Source organism: Pyxicephalus adspersus, chromosome 5 (genome assembly GCF_032062135.1).
Source record: "Pyxicephalus adspersus chromosome 5, UCB_Pads_2.0, whole genome shotgun sequence".
Taxonomy (NCBI): domain Eukaryota; kingdom Metazoa; phylum Chordata; class Amphibia; order Anura; family Pyxicephalidae; genus Pyxicephalus; species Pyxicephalus adspersus.
This window is the reverse complement of record NC_092862.1, coordinates 43,516,775-43,535,215: the sequence shown is the minus strand read 5'-3', so window position 1 is coordinate 43,535,215 and position 18,441 is coordinate 43,516,775. Positions and strand designations below refer to the sequence as shown.

The window sequence follows — 18,441 nt, the reverse complement described above, 5'->3', positions numbered from 1 at the left end:
CCAGGAACAATCACCGTACAGGCATTCCACCGGCATATTTTTAGAGGATATGTTTTCCAAAAAAAAGTGGAGCAAACAGTTTCAAATTCTACACATTTTTTTACATAATTCTATGAAATTTATGTCATATTTTATGTAAACACATTCTCCAAAGCATAAAATGTACAAGGTGTGTGTTTGCATAACAAAAATTAAAAAAAGAGTTTGGGTCACAAATAATTTATTTTTGTAAAGTACATATTAAATAGCAAAGTACGTACACAGGTGTAAGTTTGGCACAGACCCCATAAAATGAATGACAATAACTCTGCCCATACTAGGTTAGTTTGCATTTCTTGTGTGTTTTATTCAATTTTAAAAACAAGAAAAAAATATTCCTCTGCAAAATAACCAGTAACATATCATAACATTTATTTTTTCAGATACTAATAAAAAATGTATGATGTATTTTTAACGTATACCAAAAAAAACCCTCTGGAACTGTATTGCATAAAATTTGCTTAGAAATGGAGAATAGCGTGTATTGCAGCTTGTGCTCTATAATGTAAAATGGTGTGCTGGCTGATAGATATGTAAATGCATTACCTTCACATACCCAACTTGACAAATACCCACTTTATTACCCAAAAACCGGCAAAGCAAAAAAAAAAAAACTCCAAATAAAACTTGGTCTTTGTTTATTGGCCACATGAGTCTTCCAACATGCATGCTACTGGTTACATTTCCATGTCTAAGCATCCTATTTACCAAAAACACAAAATCACAATTCCAGGTTTCAGGAGCAGCTCCACTGGTGGTGAATCTGCAATAGCAGCGATCTTTACCCACTTCAGTGCACAAGCAATGTTAGCGTAATGACCATTCATTTTCATAGGGCTAAAACAAGTTTGGATAGGTCCCCAATATATGGAAATTCTCTTCAAAAAATAACACTACACAAGAATGTTTGATGAATTGGGATTACATAAAAAAGACCCCACATGGTATTTTTTTCCCCCAAAAGCTTTACAAGCCATTTTAATCTTACAGTGAAAAGTTTCCAGCACTGTTGGTGGGGCCAATGCTAAGCACAGGGATTTCCTGAAAGCATTAAAATTTTGAGGTTCTCATTTATAGAGACTTTTTAGCAGGAGATCTACATTACCATGACATGGAAACATTCTTGAAAGGACATGAAAGAATGAGGCCAATTCATTAAAACACTGCACAAAAGTGAATTGCCAACAGCAACCGTTAAAGTTTTACTTTTCATTTAATGCAACAAAATTCTATGCTATGGGCATCTTCATTTTTGTGTGTGTATTTTCTGTGTAGTTACAAGGAATTGGCAGCAGTAATGGTTAATCAATTCTTTTTCCTATGAAAGAACATTCAAAGTACTCAATTTATGGAAAACAATTAGCCACCTATTTTATCTTAAGACACACATTTACTGTTCCATAGACACATATGAACATTTTCTGCCTCTGGTTTACATATTAAATCTGTGATAAAGTTCACTGAACAAATTGAATTCTATCATAAGGAGAAAAAGAAAGTTTCCTAAAACTTATTATTCATCATTAAAAAAGGTCTGCGTTCCATGCGACACATGGATATCCCGGAATCTGTGATACAATATCACCACCTAGAGGACACAACGTGAATTTAGCTGGGCAAGTGAATGACTAGTCTTCTATGGTTAACACAGACTTAGAAGCTGCCATCAATTCACGTAGTTTTCTCCAAATGTTAAAGAAAAATGAGCTCTTCATAGGAAGATGACCACAGTTCTGAAGAAAAGTACAAGAGCTACAAGGACTGGCTACAGGAACTTGGGAGTTTCTACTGTTGGTAGTTTCCATATTGACCCTAAAATAAAGAGAAACAATACAACAGTAAGGTATTTGTAATTCCAAAAAAAAGATAAACTTTTTTTTATTATTATTATTATTATTATTATTATTATTAATAAACAGGATTTATATAGTGCCAACATATTACACAGCGCTGTACATTAACCTAACAGGTTATAAAGACAAAAAATATGTTAAGATTAATAAAAAAGGCTCAAAATGGTATTAATGAAATTAGTTTTTATTTCAATTCAGTAAAACATAAGGTGTACAACGACCTATTCTCATACCTCCTAGCAAAACTAGGCACCTAAAAAAAGTCAGGGACCTAAAAGTGCCTGAAAGGAGCCTCAAAAGTGCAGAGTGGAACCTTTGAACCCTGGACTATTCTCTATGCCCTGTATATATTGCCAAGGCCAGAAAGTCCAATGTTCATTATGGTGACTGGCCAAAAGGAAAGTGAAAGCTAAGGGTTGTTTGAAGTTCTAAAGAATGCAGATTAAATCTGCACAGGTTTTAGGAGTCTTGCATGTGTTCCCAAATTCTTTGAAAGGTAGCGCTATATTAACAGCTGTCTGTACTACATGTACTTTCATGAAAATGGAACACCCTGGGCTTCCAGCAAGCTCACCTAGGTGAGGGTGTCCTAATGGGCATTCTTCAGCGGACTTCAAGGAAAATAGGAAGTCCTAAATCTTGCTGGATGTTGTTCTTGCACATTGCAGGAGAATCTTTGCAAAAGTATTTAGAACCTGGAGCTTTTCCAGAATTCTAGAGGAAAGCCCAGTGACAATACCTTCAGAAGTGAAGGTGTATTTTTACTATTATTTGATTACCTTTTTCAACTAAGTTTCTTTTTTAGGTCTAGCACCCAGGAGCGCTTGTTTTTACTCGTTTACCTAGTACACACGTATTTTTTGCAGCTGGCAATGCAGACAACAGGAGCATGGTCAGTGATTCAAAGTTTACACTTCAATGTTCCTGTCATAGGCATAATAAACTGATTACACACAGAAGGGCCACTACTATTATGTGGAAGCGCAATCTTGTTCACACTAGGATTTTGGGTTAGGGCAGGAAACAAGAAGAAAAATGTGGCCAGCTGGCTGAAAATGGTCTTCTCACCAGTGTGCCAGTTCTTCTTCATGATACAAAGAAAGACTGGGGGAACTTGGTGAACAAACTTTATTGCTGGCTATGCCGCAGGAATGGCTAATAAAGGAGTTCATGTAGTTCACGGACCTTTGTAGCAGTCTAATTTTGCCAGGAGGTTAAAGAAAAGGCCACTGTACACCGTACATATTTCACTTCAATTATTTGGCTATTTGCCTTTTAAAGTAAAATTTGCTAATTGTATTTTTATTTACCCAGTCCACTTGTTATGGTAGTAAATTAATCCTCATGAATGTGTTGCTGCTCTGTCATTGTCCAAACATAGGTAGGACCTAAAACAAGCTTTCTTGTGCAACTTTAGCTACAGACAGATACAGGGCTTGGCTAAGCTTTATGGCAGGAGTATCTAAAATCCTCTTGCAGGTAAAACAGCTCATACATACTTTATGCATACATACAGCTTGAAATTAGCTTTTTAAATATAATAGGAGACCTCAATACAAGAACACTTAAAAAAAATCTAAGATGATAATGACTTACAAGTCCTGACTGATTCTGTTTGGCCACATAAATTTCAGTTTTATAGGTCTTGTCATGGCATTTCTTATAGGAGAATTTTTGACTGACCTAATAAAAATACCACCTTTGCCATACACCGCAACTTCACTAAACTATTTGTACTTTTTGCCCCTTATAGAATAAATTCACATTAAACTTTGCCCAAGAAAAGAAGCACAAACACATGCAGCAATGTAAGTTTTAATTACATAAAATATAGCAGAAATAAACTATACACAAGAACATTTATCCTGATGATATTGCAGACCTATGTTTTAATGTCTTGTTAGATGGCATTCTAGGACTTACCTGATCATATCCATAAGGTCTTTGCTGTTGTGGCTGTGGGGGTCCTGGCTGTGAAGGTCTGTATGTCACATACTGCTGACCCTGTCCCTGAGGATAGTTAGGGTACTGAGGACCTGGTCCACTTTGTGAAGGACCTATAGAAAAGTTACCAGAAAATATTTTTTCATTTAAAAAGCTTTTATAAAAAGCTACCTGAAACAGACACCTTTTTTAGGTCATACTAAGGCTCCAACACCTGTTAAAATGACAAATGACAGGGTATCATCACTGTGTTGCCAGACCAATGGTACAGTTAGTTCATTTGTGATAAACTGCAAGCCAAATCTTTAATATTCATAACTATGAAATCATTCAAAATTTGGTTATTCTCCACATATAAAAAGGCCTAATGCTACCATTTTACACTGTATAACTCATTTTTTTTTAAATAACCTGACTGCTGAATAAAAATACATACACGATAGAAAACAAAACAAAAATAAAAACAACATTTAATTGTTACGTGTGCCATTGTCTATTCACAGAATCTTCGCTCTGATGTTGAACAATTTCTGTACGAAGGTTCTTCACACCTGACTGTTCATGTTGTATCGCACGCCTGTGTCCACCTCTGCATTCGGTTGCTGCGCCCACTGGCCCCTATGCCACTACCATGTTCTACAGCAATAGAGCTATGATTTTACAGCAGGATGTGGGGATAGGCAAGTAGAGCTCTACTTTTTTTGTTTCAGGGATTATTTCCCTTTAATTTATATTACGGCTGTAGGAGAAAACATGCCCCTACTTTATAATGTCATATTGCCTTTAAATTATTTCTACTTCTCTTCAGTACACACTTTTATTATGTGAAAAGTCTAAAATGAGATTGTTTTTTTCCTGTCACAAAACTTAGTTCTAGGATCATTGTTAGATGCAATATCCCAACTTTACAATTATTAAATTAGTTCCAAGGTATTTGATCCAGAAAGGTACTGCTAAATAAACTGTAAATATGGCATGGCTTAACAGCCAATCAAAAACAAGAATATGCCCTTGCAAAACAAAGTATATACACATTGGTCCTACAGCTAAAAAATAAATTGATAAAAGCAGCACAAGCTATTTTGGATCATATCACAAGAATCAGGTTGTTATAACATCTGACACTTTTATTGTAACCTGTTCCACATTTATTATATACATTTGGAGAAAGCCAACTAAGGCAATTCACTGGAAACTATGAACGCTGAAATAAGTTTGCAGGTTAGCAGCTCAGACTTTACTGGCCACATTCTTGTCTGTGTTAGTGAATCAAAGTATTAAAACTAGAAATCAAATGTTTAAGCCACAAATCACCACATACCTTACCCAGTTCCCCCACCAAGAACAAGGAAAGGAATGCCTTTCTAAAAGTTCTAAACTGCTCTAGTGATATTACTCAGGGCAGAGTACTAGCATCTATTAGCACCCAGCCAATCACAAAAAATAGCATTGTCACACAAAAAAAAAAAAAAAAAAAAAAAAAAAAAAAAAAAAAAGAGTACATTACCCAGAATTACTGTGTATTGGTATTTACTTTACCCAAGTGGCTGACCAGATTAGCAGGGGTCCAAAGCAAGGATGAGTATATGTTTGGATGATCAAAATTGCAAAGCTGGGATAATACATCAAAATAGTGTAATTCCCTAAATTGGACTTAATATCAGCATCTTTCAATCCCCTATCCAGCAGATTGAGGACTGGGAGAGGAAGTGAAATTCGCTGTACGTTAATGTGTTGGCAAGGAACATGTGGAGGACAGATAGGGGCTAGATTAAATAAATCTGTTGCTGCTCCCTTACAATCTGCTCTGTTGACTGGGAGTGGAAAGGGGACACCAATGTATTTTTTTGTCATTCACCTGGTTGTGCTGTGCGGCTGGGCTGTGATGATCTTGGAACTAAAAGGGCAGAAATGCAAATTATTTGGCAGGTAGAACAGATGACATAAATACCATATATACAATTTAGCATTCTTGGGTTAAAAGCAGATCAATCATTAAAAAACAACCTTCATGTAAGCACTTGCGACATATAAAAAAATAATACATTTAGCAAAGAAAGTCACTAGTTGTACAGCTAGCTTTCAAGGGCTGTGTCAGGGGACCAGGAGGCACATCAAATAATCTGCCCTGGACCCGCTGACACTGTCAACTCAATATTATAGCCGACAGATCATGCCATGTAAATCCACATGCAGCAGTAAGGCAATATAGATAGTCCACAAAGACATTTTTACACACACACACAGACTTTTTTTTTTTTTTTTTTTTTTTTTTTACACACACACACACAATCCCATAAGCTTTAAATTTACTACAGATGATGACTAATTGAATAATCCTACTTACCATAACCTTGCTGCTGGGGTGGATAGCCTTGCTGGCCGGGGTACTGCTGTTGTTGAGGTGGATATCCTTGCTGCTGTGGTGGACCTTGATATGTTTCTTGCTGTTGTCCATACTGAGCATTACCTAACGATGATTTTGAAAAGACAGTGAGTGTCTGGCTTTCATCTATTTTGGTTTCCTTACAACCAACACCAAACAGGAAAAAAAAATACAAACCAATATAATGCTAAACACCAAAACATAAAAAAAATTAAAACATAAGGAAATCAGCCCACAAACTCAAAGCTAGTTTTGCAAGTTTGGACTGCAGCATTGTTGTTGGAGCATCCTCGGCAAACGAGCAATAAAGTTAAAGGTATCACAGCCTTGTGACCATGATAGCAAGAGTAAAGGAAAACATTAAGACAGCTGAAGGAGCACAGACTAGCTAGACAAGATCAGAAAAAGCTGGATCCTAAAAGACAAAATGTGTGCATGTAAATATAGCTTGGTGACAGATCTAATGTGTTGCTTAGTAAGGGTTGCTTTGCTGACAAACTTGGGAAGATGAACATGTTTTAGTTACTGTCAGTGTTTGTGAAGGACTGCAGTGTTTGAGACCTAGCTTTGTAGTGAAAATGCAAAAACTAAGGCAGCACTTGGAGCTCTGTTATATAGATTAACATGATCATGTTTTGTGATAGATCTCTCATTCCGGGGTTTTGCAAACGGAAATAGATTGATATGTGTGAGTGAGTGTGAAGGTATATAGATACCTCCTTCGTAGTAATGTTGTGAGGAATCCTCGTAAGGCCTATCGTAGCCTTGTTCAGGATACGACGGTTGCTGATAACCGTAATCATTATGACCTACATCAATTCGACAAGAAACAGGAAGAAACGTTAATGGCCTTTTGCTAAAGATGCATATAATTAGTCTTACTTGCTCATGAATGCTAAGAATATTTTCACATTAAAAGACTTAGGAAAAGTTATTAAGCAATTTGAAGCACAATAATGGCTGAAAATGCTTTTCTAACCACCCCAATTAAGTAGGACTATAAAAGTTAAAAAACTGTAAAGATCAATCTGCTTATCAATTATAGGGCTTAACTATTTTAACAGACTAAAAATATAAAAAGTTTCTATAGCAGAGACCAAAAAACAGTATATTAGAAACCAAACACTCATACAAAGGATACTCAAATTAAAAAAACATTTAAATAGCTAAAACTTATATTTATGTACTAAAAACCTTCACAATTGGACCAGACTTATTTAGATGTATAGGTTTAGGTAGAAGGCAATAGTAATGACTAGGGTAACAATTATGCATGCCAGGTCTGCATACCAACTGCTTTACCCTGGGATTCTGTAATAAACAAATCCCCATTAATAAAAACATAAGCATAAGTTTTATATATATCTAAAAGGCTAACTGTATCCAAGCTGATTGAATTTGGATGGCATTTCCTTTTCTGTTGTTCATTATAAAACTTTATGCATATCTTACGTTATGCAACCTTCTATAACTTCCTATGCTAAAAAGTTAGTTTCTCTAGGACAAAATGGAAGTCCCAGTGGTTATAAAACACTAGCAAGTGATGGCACTGGAGTCACACAGCCAAATGCTGTATTGTGGAGGGGGAACCTAAAAACACAAAAGGATAGGTCACAGCCACTACTTTTTTCTGTACCCAAACTGGCCAATTACATCCTCACTGACTAGACATGGGGCAGGAGAGATAAGGGCTGCATGAATCCATTGCAGGAACAGGTAGCTGCATGGGATGACTAGGGTCTATCATTAAGGGTGTATCACTGTGATTATTTTAGAATGTTTGTAAGAATTTTTTATGTATACATTTTGTTTTCAAGGCACCTTAGCTTAGGTCAAAACAAGTACCTTATGTTAGATATTTGTTTTGGCCCAGTTAGATATTTGATATGACTCATGCAAATAAATCTTAAGATTGAAAGTTTTGAGTTTAAAGGAAAGGAAAAATGGTTATAGCTTGTGGAAATACACAAGTATAAACCAAGTAAAAGACAGAAACCACTGATATTACCAATTCCTTACTATCCAGAAGTATGGCAAAGTAAAAAAAAAAAAAGAACAGATAATTTATGTTGGTAAAAATGTATTCATTCATAGTTTTTTTGAAGGAGCCACATACCAGTTTCATCATGTATATAGCTAATATTGTGAAAGGCATTGGAACAGAAAAAAAAAACATTTTAAAACATCTTACTCACAAACTTACTCTCCGGTACAGGTGCAGAGGAGAAATTTCCCCAATGGGACACAGACAACAAGGTAAAAATAAATAAATTACCCTACCCAATAAAAGGGTTTAACCTTCCTATATACTTAAGGTCATTTAAGACCCGTTTTCATTTTTAAATGAATATAAGTACCACATAAATTTGTTTATTACATCCAGGTTTTTTAACTTTGTCAGCATCCTCTATGTAAACAAAATAAAACAAAAAAAATCAATTTCACTAAATTATAAAATGCTGTGGTGAAAATTATGACCTTTGTGTTGTTTAGGGTCAGTTTCGAGCTGGTTATATTATGAGAATATATAACAATAATTAGTGCCACACACAACTGAAATCATAAAAACACACTAAAATGGGATCACAATGTTTGCTGTGACTAGAATAAGTTACATCAAGACATGTTTTGAATTGTTCATGCCATTGTCACTAAAAAAGTAAATATCTATGAAAAACCTTGAAGGAAAAAAAGTTCATAGGGACATGTGGAATGACATTGATGGGGAACGCCTGGATGCTTACATTGGTGTTCTTCTTTTTGCTGGAGTGTACAGAGGCCTCTCAGTCTCTGGGATGCGTCATCAGGCAGAACAATTTTCTGGTCAACAATGTCACTTCCGACCTTTCGAATGATATCAAAAGTCCTCAGATTTAACAGAGATACTAGAGCAAAAGCTGACAAGCTTGCTCCCATCAGGGATGTCTGGGAGAAATGGGTGCAGCTCCTTCCACTGATGTCACCTGAGGCCCAGGGTGAAACAGTAGAAGAACATTTTGTCCCTTTCCGTGGAAAACGCCCCTTCCGGCAATACATGCCAGTAAGCCAGGCAAATACGGAATAAAAATATGGGCGGCCTGTGATGCAAAAACAAGCTATGAATGGAATCTACGAATTTACACAGGCAAACCGGCAAGTGGCATCCCAGAGGAAAACCAAGGAAAATGCGCAGTCCTCAATATGACTACTGGCCTGCGGCTCACAATATCACGTGTGACATTTTTTTTTTTTTTTTTTAGCAGCTATGGCTTTGGACAAGAACTTCTCAGGAGGAAACTTACCATGGTAGGCACAATGGGAAAAAATACACCTAAGCTGCCAACCGAAATTTTGCAGGTGAAGGGCAGGGCTCAAGTTTCTTCAAAATTTGCATTTACAGACATCACCACTGTTGTTTCATATTGTCCAAAAAGAAACCGGAGTGTGATACTTATGTCCACTTTACACAAAGATGCAGCTGTGTCATCAAGAACTCATAAAAAGCCCATACTTATCCTGGATTGCAATAAAAACAAAGGAGGAGTGAACAAGCTGACTGCCACCTACACTAGGCTGCCACTTGAGGAATGACCAGGAGAAGGCCAATGGTTATGTTTTATAACATCTTAGATGTGTCTGCGTACAATGCGTTTGTGTTGTGGACCCATATCCACCTGGGGTGGAACTCAACCAAATATAACAAGCGGAGAATGTTTCTTGAGGAGCTAGGAAATTCCCTTGTCATGGCGGACATTGAGCAGAGGAAACGGGTTCCCCGAGACCCAGTCGCTGCAGCCTTTGTCAGACAGCTGCAAAGCTCGCCAAGCACTCAGTCCACGTCATCAACAACACAAAGAGCATCAGCCAGTACAGCCTCAGCATCAACCAGCACAGCCACAACTCCATTGAATCCATCTGATTCTAAAAGAAAGAGGTGTCGGGTCTGCAATGAGGACAGGAAGACAAACACATTGTGCTTCCACTGCAAAAAATATTTATGCAAGGAACACACTAAAAGTTTCACTTTTTGCCACACATGCATCTAAACACACACAGACATGAATGTTCTTGCACAAAGTATTTCTATTGGTTTGATTTGCTTGATCAGTTTTTAGTTGTTTAACCCCGCAAGTCTACATTTTGTATTATTACTTGTTCTGCTTTTCTATTTTTAAAAGAAACAAAAAGGTTTTTTTTTTGCCTTTTGTTGAAGTAAATGTATATGGGTCAAAATGTATCCATAACACCATTGATGTTACTATAGTTAATAATAACATAAAGAAATAAAAAACAAAATATTTAAGAGAGGTTTTTTAATACCCCTACGTAATAGTCTGGTAACATAACAACCTTTTAATTACTTAATATATTTATAAAATTCTTTTGAGGTTTACCATTTTTTTTTTAATTTTTAATTAAAAACAAGAGGTAAGCTATCAAAGAAAGGCCAAGGGGGTCAAACCAAAAATATTAAAATAAATCTTTTCATGGATAAGGAAGCCTAACAAGGTAACCAAGAGGTAAGAAACAAATTGGATGAAAAACGTGTTTTGAAGGTATTTTATGGCTGATTTAGGACATGGGTCAAAACCGACCCGTTAACATCATGGACAGTAACAGCAAGCTAAGTATTTAGGAAGGTTAAAAAGGTTAAAGCCTTTCTTAGATTTGTATTACTCTCAATGTCTCCATAAGGGAGGTTTATGCTCTCCAGCTATGACAATTTTCATTGTAACCAGGAATGATAGGGAATGGCCACCACTAGCTGAATATCAGCTCTCACACTGGAAAGATATCCCCTCATTTCCTGTGGGATAGGAATATAAAAAATATTCCAGGTTTATTAAATTATGCCAATCACACATTTGACAACTGTGTGCTCTAAATCAGGTTTGAACACTTTGAAATATTTCCAGGCTTCAGGGGACAAAACAGTAAACCTGGGGTAAGTAATTGACTAAAAGGACCATTTTCAGGTTAGCAGCTTTAGGTTGAAAGCTTTATGAAAGTTACCAAATTGCTTAGTATGTGGCTTTTTAGGTTTGTGAGAAAAAGTTTGGTTCTACAGAAAATGTATTTTGTGTACCAATTTGCAAAAATCTAAAATATTTTTCACTAAAAATGAAATAGATGTTTATTACAGTTATACAGTACATTAAAGTTTACCTAAGTATTTTGTTAGTATTCAGCTAACCATTCCTTTTTAGGTAAATAAGAATTCCATAGTTGCATTAATATACCACACTAGACAGAGAATAATGGACATATTTAAAGCTGAATGCCATGAATACGATATGATAATAAAAAGATGACAAATCATTTAGCATCCATTTCCAGAAAGTAAAGAAAGGTGTATAACAAGTTGTAATAAAATTTGATATATACAGAATATCTTGTTTGTCTAGTTCAAAGTTCATGATATAACATCTTATGCACAAAATGGGAAAACTGCCCCTTCGGCCATGGAATGTATCTTTAAACTCACAACTATGTCAGATGGCGCTTCCCAGTTTGTGCAAAATTATGATTTTCTAGTGATTGAGACTCAGAACAGAATTTTGTTCTTTGTAACTCCAAATTAGCAAAATACTAAAACTGTTGTAACAGCAATCAAAAGTACAAAACACAAAATTGCAACATTATGTTTGACTACTTATAAAGTTCAAGTTTTTTTTTTTAATTAGTTCACATATATTGCTTTCCTCATTCCCTATGTTTGAGATTCAAAGATGAATGCAAGTTTACACAAACATTAGTATTGGATATTTACCATCTGGATAGTATTGCTGATTCATGCCTTCAGGAGGTCCTTGTCCACCATGACTATACTGGTCTCCATAATAGTCTTCTTGGCCTGAGTACTGTTGAGGTGGACCTAATATAAATACATTGAAATTTCAATAAAATGGTACAAGACTTCCCACACAGACAATTGGTTAACTACTAATAAGAACAATGACAACCTGCTTTAGCTCCACGGATGTGGAAATTTACAGACCGTAATCTTATGTTAATACATAAACTACTCGCTTCAAGACTCACTGCAATATATACCACACAGTTCTTTTGTAGGTGGTCCAGCTTTCTGCCATGAGTTCACCCGCAATGGCTGGACGCAGGATGTTCAAGAATTTCATTTTCTAATTTGTTGCGGAGCCAATACTAACTGATTGATGTATGGTTCGTATATGTGTGTATTTTAGGGTTTGGTTTTACATTTTGAATATCCCAATAAAAAAATATTACTGAGAATTACTGAATTTCATGTATGAAAGATAAAATATCTTCTGACAAACCACATAATACTCCATGCAAACACTGATAAAAACAGTACCTTGCTGTGGAGGTCTGTATGGAGGAATTTGCCTTTGACCCATAATGTGATTTCCTTGGTTAACTTGACCCATCATTCCCATAGGTGGCTGTTGTCCTTGGTAATGCTGTCCACCACCCTGAGGCATGTTATACTGCTGGGATGGAGGCTGCTGGTGCATCATTGGACCTGTAAGGAAAAAAAAATATTTAGGATCTGTATAATTCATTTGTAATAAATATTTCGGGGGACCAGCCTAATTTTATGCAACATTTTCCTCTACTCCATAACCTTTAAATTCTTTAAAACGATAATCATGTGCATAATCCTGACAGGGTACCGTCCCTCCAAAAGTTTCATGGCAACATATTTTTTATCAGCTAATAAACTGTACAGCTGAAAACTATACTTACATACTGATTAGATGTAATTAATGTGCACCTAAAATTAGTTTAAAGGAGGCAGTTAATAAAATGTATTTGTGAGAAACATGGAAGGGGTCATTGTCCCATCTTCTTCTGTCCCTCACTACTTCCCACCATTTTATATCCCCCTTCCTATAGTGTGATACTTCCCCCACCTCCTAGACTGCAAGCTCTTCTGGGCAGGGTCCTCTCCTCTTCCTGTGTCACTGTCTGTATCTGTCTGTCATTTGCCACTCATTTAATGTACAGCGCACTATATATATCCTGTATTATTAATAATTAATATTAGTCCATTTTTCATTCTGCAAACACTAGTTTCTCAAAGTCATGCCATCCTTCTAGCCCTAATATTTTGAGTCAATATTTTTATTTAATACCGATTTTCTTTTCCAGGCCAATGATTTAGAATGCATTAAAGTAAATAAGTCAACATAGTAGTCAGGTAACTAGCATTTTGGGAAAAAGATCAGCTATGGCAGCTCCTGTGTTTCACTTAATTCCAAACAGGAACTCAATAGGACAAATAGCTAAGGACATATTTCAATTACATAAATGGGAATACATTAAGCAAAGGATCCATTATTGTTATTTTATCATTATTATTAAACTATTTTTTAGTTTAGATCTACATCTTTCAGTGTCAAAAAAAAAAATCATTTTGAATGTACTTAATATATGTATGTGGCTGTTTTGGTACTGTTGTAATCTTTTATCAGGTATAAATACATATTGGCCTTTCAGTTATGTATGAATACTACAATACTTGAGAAAAAAGAGAAAAACAAGGTATATTAATCATGTTCTGTAGATGGCTACAGCTGTGCAGCAATTGATTTATTAAATACTGAATCACCAGGAGGTAGTGCACTAAAAGTATCATACCTTGATTTGGCTGCATATTCATGCTTGGTCTGGGACCATAATTTCCCATTGACTGGCCTTGAGTCATGCTCAGCTGATTCTGGACTGGCATATTTTGTGAAGATGGCACAGAATGGTTATATCCTCCCATGGAACCATGATTATTTGAAGGCATAGGCATTGAACTATTTGACATGTTGTGTTGGTTTGGTCCCGGTCCTTGCATAGGCATATGGTTAGGTCCTGAATAAAGAAAAAAAAAAAAATACTACTGTTAAAGTGTGCCTCCAGTGACCCAGCACGTCTGTGATAAAAGGGATTTATCAACTTTTATTTATAAAGCATCAAAGTATGCAATAGTTATATATATACATATATATATATATATATATATATATATATATATATATATATATTTGTGTGTGTGTATATATATATATATTTATTGCTCCTTTGCTCAGGTACATCTTTTCAAAACCTTCTTGTTTTACTACTGCACTCCTAATGACACATACATATATAAATATAATTGTGAGGTTACAAGAAAGGAAGATACCTAGATATTGTACCATATGTCAAGGGAGGCGAGGACCCTTCTACAATAAAATAAACCTAAAACTTACCTGCCTGATTGCAATTTATTGAGTACACCACCCCTCACTTGTCACGGATATTGCCATTTTTTAATCTGGCCTTAAACCATCTTGATTGACAAGGCTTGAATGATGTAACACACTTATGATCATTCATTCCAGGCAGCCTGGGACACCAGACAAGCACAGCTCAGTTTACATTTCAGAAAAGAATGCAAACAGGCAGGTAAATATGTTTTATTGCAGTGGGGTCAACCTGCATACTCATTGTGCAGTCTAACTCAGAAAACAAGTGTTATGTACAGAAATTTTTTTTTATGGAATGTCGCCTGCAAATTTTGAGTGAACTTGCACGCCATGGCACATTCCACTGGTACACATGTTCTATTAAGACAGCACATTCAAATTAATTGACTGCCAGTGCAACAGAATGGAAATGATTGAAATCAGCCATGCACTACTTTTTCCTGATGCGGCACACCACAATGCATGGCAGCCATTACCAAGTGTTGGGGTTCACTTCAACATGCATTGAACTATGTTGCCCTAATGTGTTGGGGTTGCATTTACAATGAATGATATACCAATGTGCAAATGCATGTAGTGTGCATTGCAGTAACATGCACTTTAGTGCAAAGAATAGTAGTGGACAGAAGTGAATAAGGATAAAAAATAAAAATTATACTATAGAGAAAAAAAAAAAAAAAAAAAAAAAAAGTTCTTGTCCCACCTTGACCTTTTAAAAAATTTTCCCTGATCCACTCTCTTTGCTCCTGTGATCCTACTACTGACTTTCCCACTCATAACCTCATCACACACACAGCTCCAAGACTTTTCTAAAGCTCCCACCACTCTCTGGAATGATCTTCCTCGTCCTATTCGGCTTGCTCCTACTTTCTGCTCATTTAAAAGAGCGCTCAAAATCCATTTTTTCAAACTTGCCTACTCGTATTCTTTCGTCTTTTGAAACCGTCACTACTTCCTACCACTACATATCTCCCATCCTATTGTGCGTTACTTCCCCCACCTACTAGATTGTAAGCTCTTCAGGGCAGGGTCTTCTCCTCCTGTTCCACTGTTTGTATTCGTCTGTCATTTGCAACCCCTATTTAAATATACAGGGCTGCGTAATATGTTGGCGCTACATAAATCCTGCTTATTAATAATAGTAAAAATTATGAGCAGACAGTATAAGGACAACAAAAAAAAAATAAACATATAAAGCACACTTCCAATATCAAAGGGGGATTTATTTTCTGAAGCGAACGGACAATCTCCTCACAAAAAGCTTTTCAGAGCCAGCTGTACCGTGCGGTTTCACACAGACTAAATTTAGACAGTTCTGTTCATCACAGCAATGCTGTATGTCAGCCACATCAAAGCCCAAGGGCAGAAAGATAAACAGTGAATACAGGTCACGTAGCTCTGTAGCTAACAAACTGTAAGAGAGCTTGCACTCCGGGGTATTCAAGGCAGTTTTGTCATCAGCAATCTAGTGTCCCCCGAGCCTGCACGTCGATTGGTTGCCTAGCAACCATGGTGTTAATACCTAGGGGAAGGGAATCTTACCAGGCATCTGGCCATTCATCTGGTTCTGCATGTGTGGTGCAGGCGGGCCCCCTCCTACCATTCCTTCTGAAGGCATGTTGTGTGAACGTGGTGGCTGTGGAGGGCCACTCTGATTCATCCCTGCTGGACCCATAGGCATATTCTGTGTGGGTAACTAGAGGAGAAAAAATAGAATTTGTGAAAGGTACAAATTAAAGTCAATGCGCAGCTACACAGACTGGTTTAAAGAGAACAATATTCCTACTGACGTTAGTGTGCGGCATTTTACAGACATGGCTCTGTCTCTTATCACACAATGCTGCTCATTCTGAAAGGCACCATATTGGTTACATGGAGAAAAACAACCAGATCTTCAAAAACAAAGTTTTCAATTCTTTATATGTCAAAAAATAATAGCATGAGTAACAGCCAAGGCACCTGCCTGGAATAGGCATCAGAGCATTATGTTTCCAGAAGATGAAAAAAAGTCACCCCATTAGAGCCAAAGCCATCAACGTCACAGACGTGTTAACAGCTTCAAATCAGATTCATACAGCACGGCAAGACTTCTGAGGATCAAAAGCTGTTCAGTCACAGTGTGATTATACAGCGGGGGAGAGGAGCTTGTCATATGATCACAATGGATTCTCCTTTACGTCTCAGATACATATTGGCAAAGGTACATTTTTAGCACCTGGCATATTTGCAAAACATTTTATTCTTCGCTGAAAATATAAAATATTTGAAACCAGAAACTGTAAATGCAACCCATGTATTTCCATCAAAAATTCCACGAGTTTATACAATTTGTTCTTACAATCCCTGTACCTTACAAACTGTGAAAGTATCCTAGGTTTGTGTTAGTAAGCATTTTCAAAGAAAATACATTCTGAGTCTGATTTTAATCACTACTCTGCTATGCTGGATATTGATCTCTTTGACCTTAAGCTACGTACACACGTGCAATAAATGTTGTTGGAAACAAACATTTAATGACTGACCAGTCGACAATAGTTAACAAAAAAAGTGCACAACGATGAACGAGGAATGTCGCTGGAAACGAACGACCATCCTGGCAGATCTGTTTGGGCGACGATCGTTCGCTATCTATAATGTGTTTGGTCGTGCAGTGATAGTGGAATGTGCTATGCATGCGCCGCAGACGAACTTTACTTCCTCCAGTAAATCACTTCCACATCACTTCCTGCATCGTTCAAACGATGTGTGTACATTATCTTTGAACTATCATATCGTTACAGCAAGTAAAAAATCGTGCACTATACGATCAATCAAAATAATTGTGAATAATAGCTGATCTGTTAGTCATTCCTTTTCCCTCGACAATTATTGCACGTGTGTACGTAGCCTTACACTGAGCTCATGGCTGCCAGCTCTAGCCGTTTGTTGCATGTGTACTCCTATGTGTTCTGTCTGTTCACTAGGTTGTGCTCAGCCATGGCATTGGGAAACAGAGGATGGGACCGTATGGAAGGAGTATCTGCAATGGGGAGAGAATTTTTAAAGCCGTTTCCAACACAGACTCCCACCAACCACAGAGATGTTTGTCAACAACCATTGTTTGAAGTTGTACATTGTCATAGTAGACCAGGTGAGCAAGACTGCTACAGTTGTGTGCAATCAGGATTCTATTGCTGTTCAATTTTAAAATTGTCCCCAATCACATTTATTTTTGTATATGAATAAGGTACATGCTTCATTTAAATGCAGCACTAAGACAACAGTCTTAAGCGAACAGTCTGCTTTTCCTTTCCCACCATCATCTAAAATTTCCATGGCTAGGGCTGGCTCCATATCAGATTTTTAATATAACTTCCTATGAGTACATTATATTCTGGCCGCATAAATGCACTAAGCAGATGACATCAGGTCTCTATGTACGGTCACAAATTTAAGGGGAATCAATCACTGATTTGAAAATAAGATAACTGAAGGGCACAGATCACTAGGAGGAAAATGTGGTAAAATGTGTGACTATAAGCTTTGAATATATTTTAGGAAACTTCATTTTCAACATTATAGTTTGCTGCATGCCATTTCTAAAGTAGTAAGACTTCATTGCAATAAACTAAAAGTGCACAAGCTTTAGCACCTCCGAAAGCTAGGTGTTTTTTTTCTAGGGCTAGACATAGAAAGAATAACCCCCCTAGCGGTAATCCCGAGTGTGACTCGGGGTGGATTTAGTGTACCAAAAGCAGTAATCACGAATCACACTCAGGGGTACCGTATTTTCCGGTGTATAAGGCGACTGGGCGTATAAGACGACCCCCCACTCTAACCAATCATTTGGGGGTCGTGTTATATGCCCAGTATTGTACTGTTCCTTCTGCCTGTCAGATCTCACTATTGTGAGAGAACTGAGAGGCAGAAAGAACTGTACACTACTAGTTCTTAGTAATAAATGGGCACGTTCCTTTAATGAATGGGCGTGTTCCAGTGAAGAGCCAATCCAGGCTCTCCACTGGAGAGCCAATCCAGGCTC

The 18,441-nt window shown here is 36.9% G+C and overlaps 1 protein-coding gene across 2 annotated transcripts in view; it reads right to left on the bottom strand.

Moving 5' to 3' along the window:
* Positions 1-203: 203 nt before the first annotated feature.
* The window catches only part of SS18 (SS18 subunit of BAF chromatin remodeling complex), a 26,377-nt gene continuing 8,139 nt past the window's right edge, over positions 204-18,441 (bottom strand). The window contains exons 4-12 of one of the 2 annotated variants that reach the window (XM_072411294.1): positions 15,963-16,116; positions 13,822-14,043; positions 12,536-12,703; positions 11,972-12,076; positions 6,939-7,031; positions 6,184-6,306; positions 5,695-5,733; positions 3,816-3,949; positions 204-1,851 (exon numbers count right to left, since the gene is read on the bottom strand). In XM_072411294.1, the coding sequence (XP_072267395.1) occupies positions 1,825-1,851; positions 3,816-3,949; positions 5,695-5,733; positions 6,184-6,306; positions 6,939-7,031; positions 11,972-12,076; positions 12,536-12,703; positions 13,822-14,043; positions 15,963-16,116 (1,065 nt within the window). In that variant the 3' untranslated portion in view covers positions 204-1,824. The remainder of the gene's footprint in view (positions 1,852-3,815; positions 3,950-5,694; positions 5,734-6,183; positions 6,307-6,938; positions 7,032-11,971; positions 12,077-12,535; positions 12,704-13,821; positions 14,044-15,962; positions 16,117-18,441) is intronic. The other variant, XM_072411295.1, reaches the window with a different exon arrangement.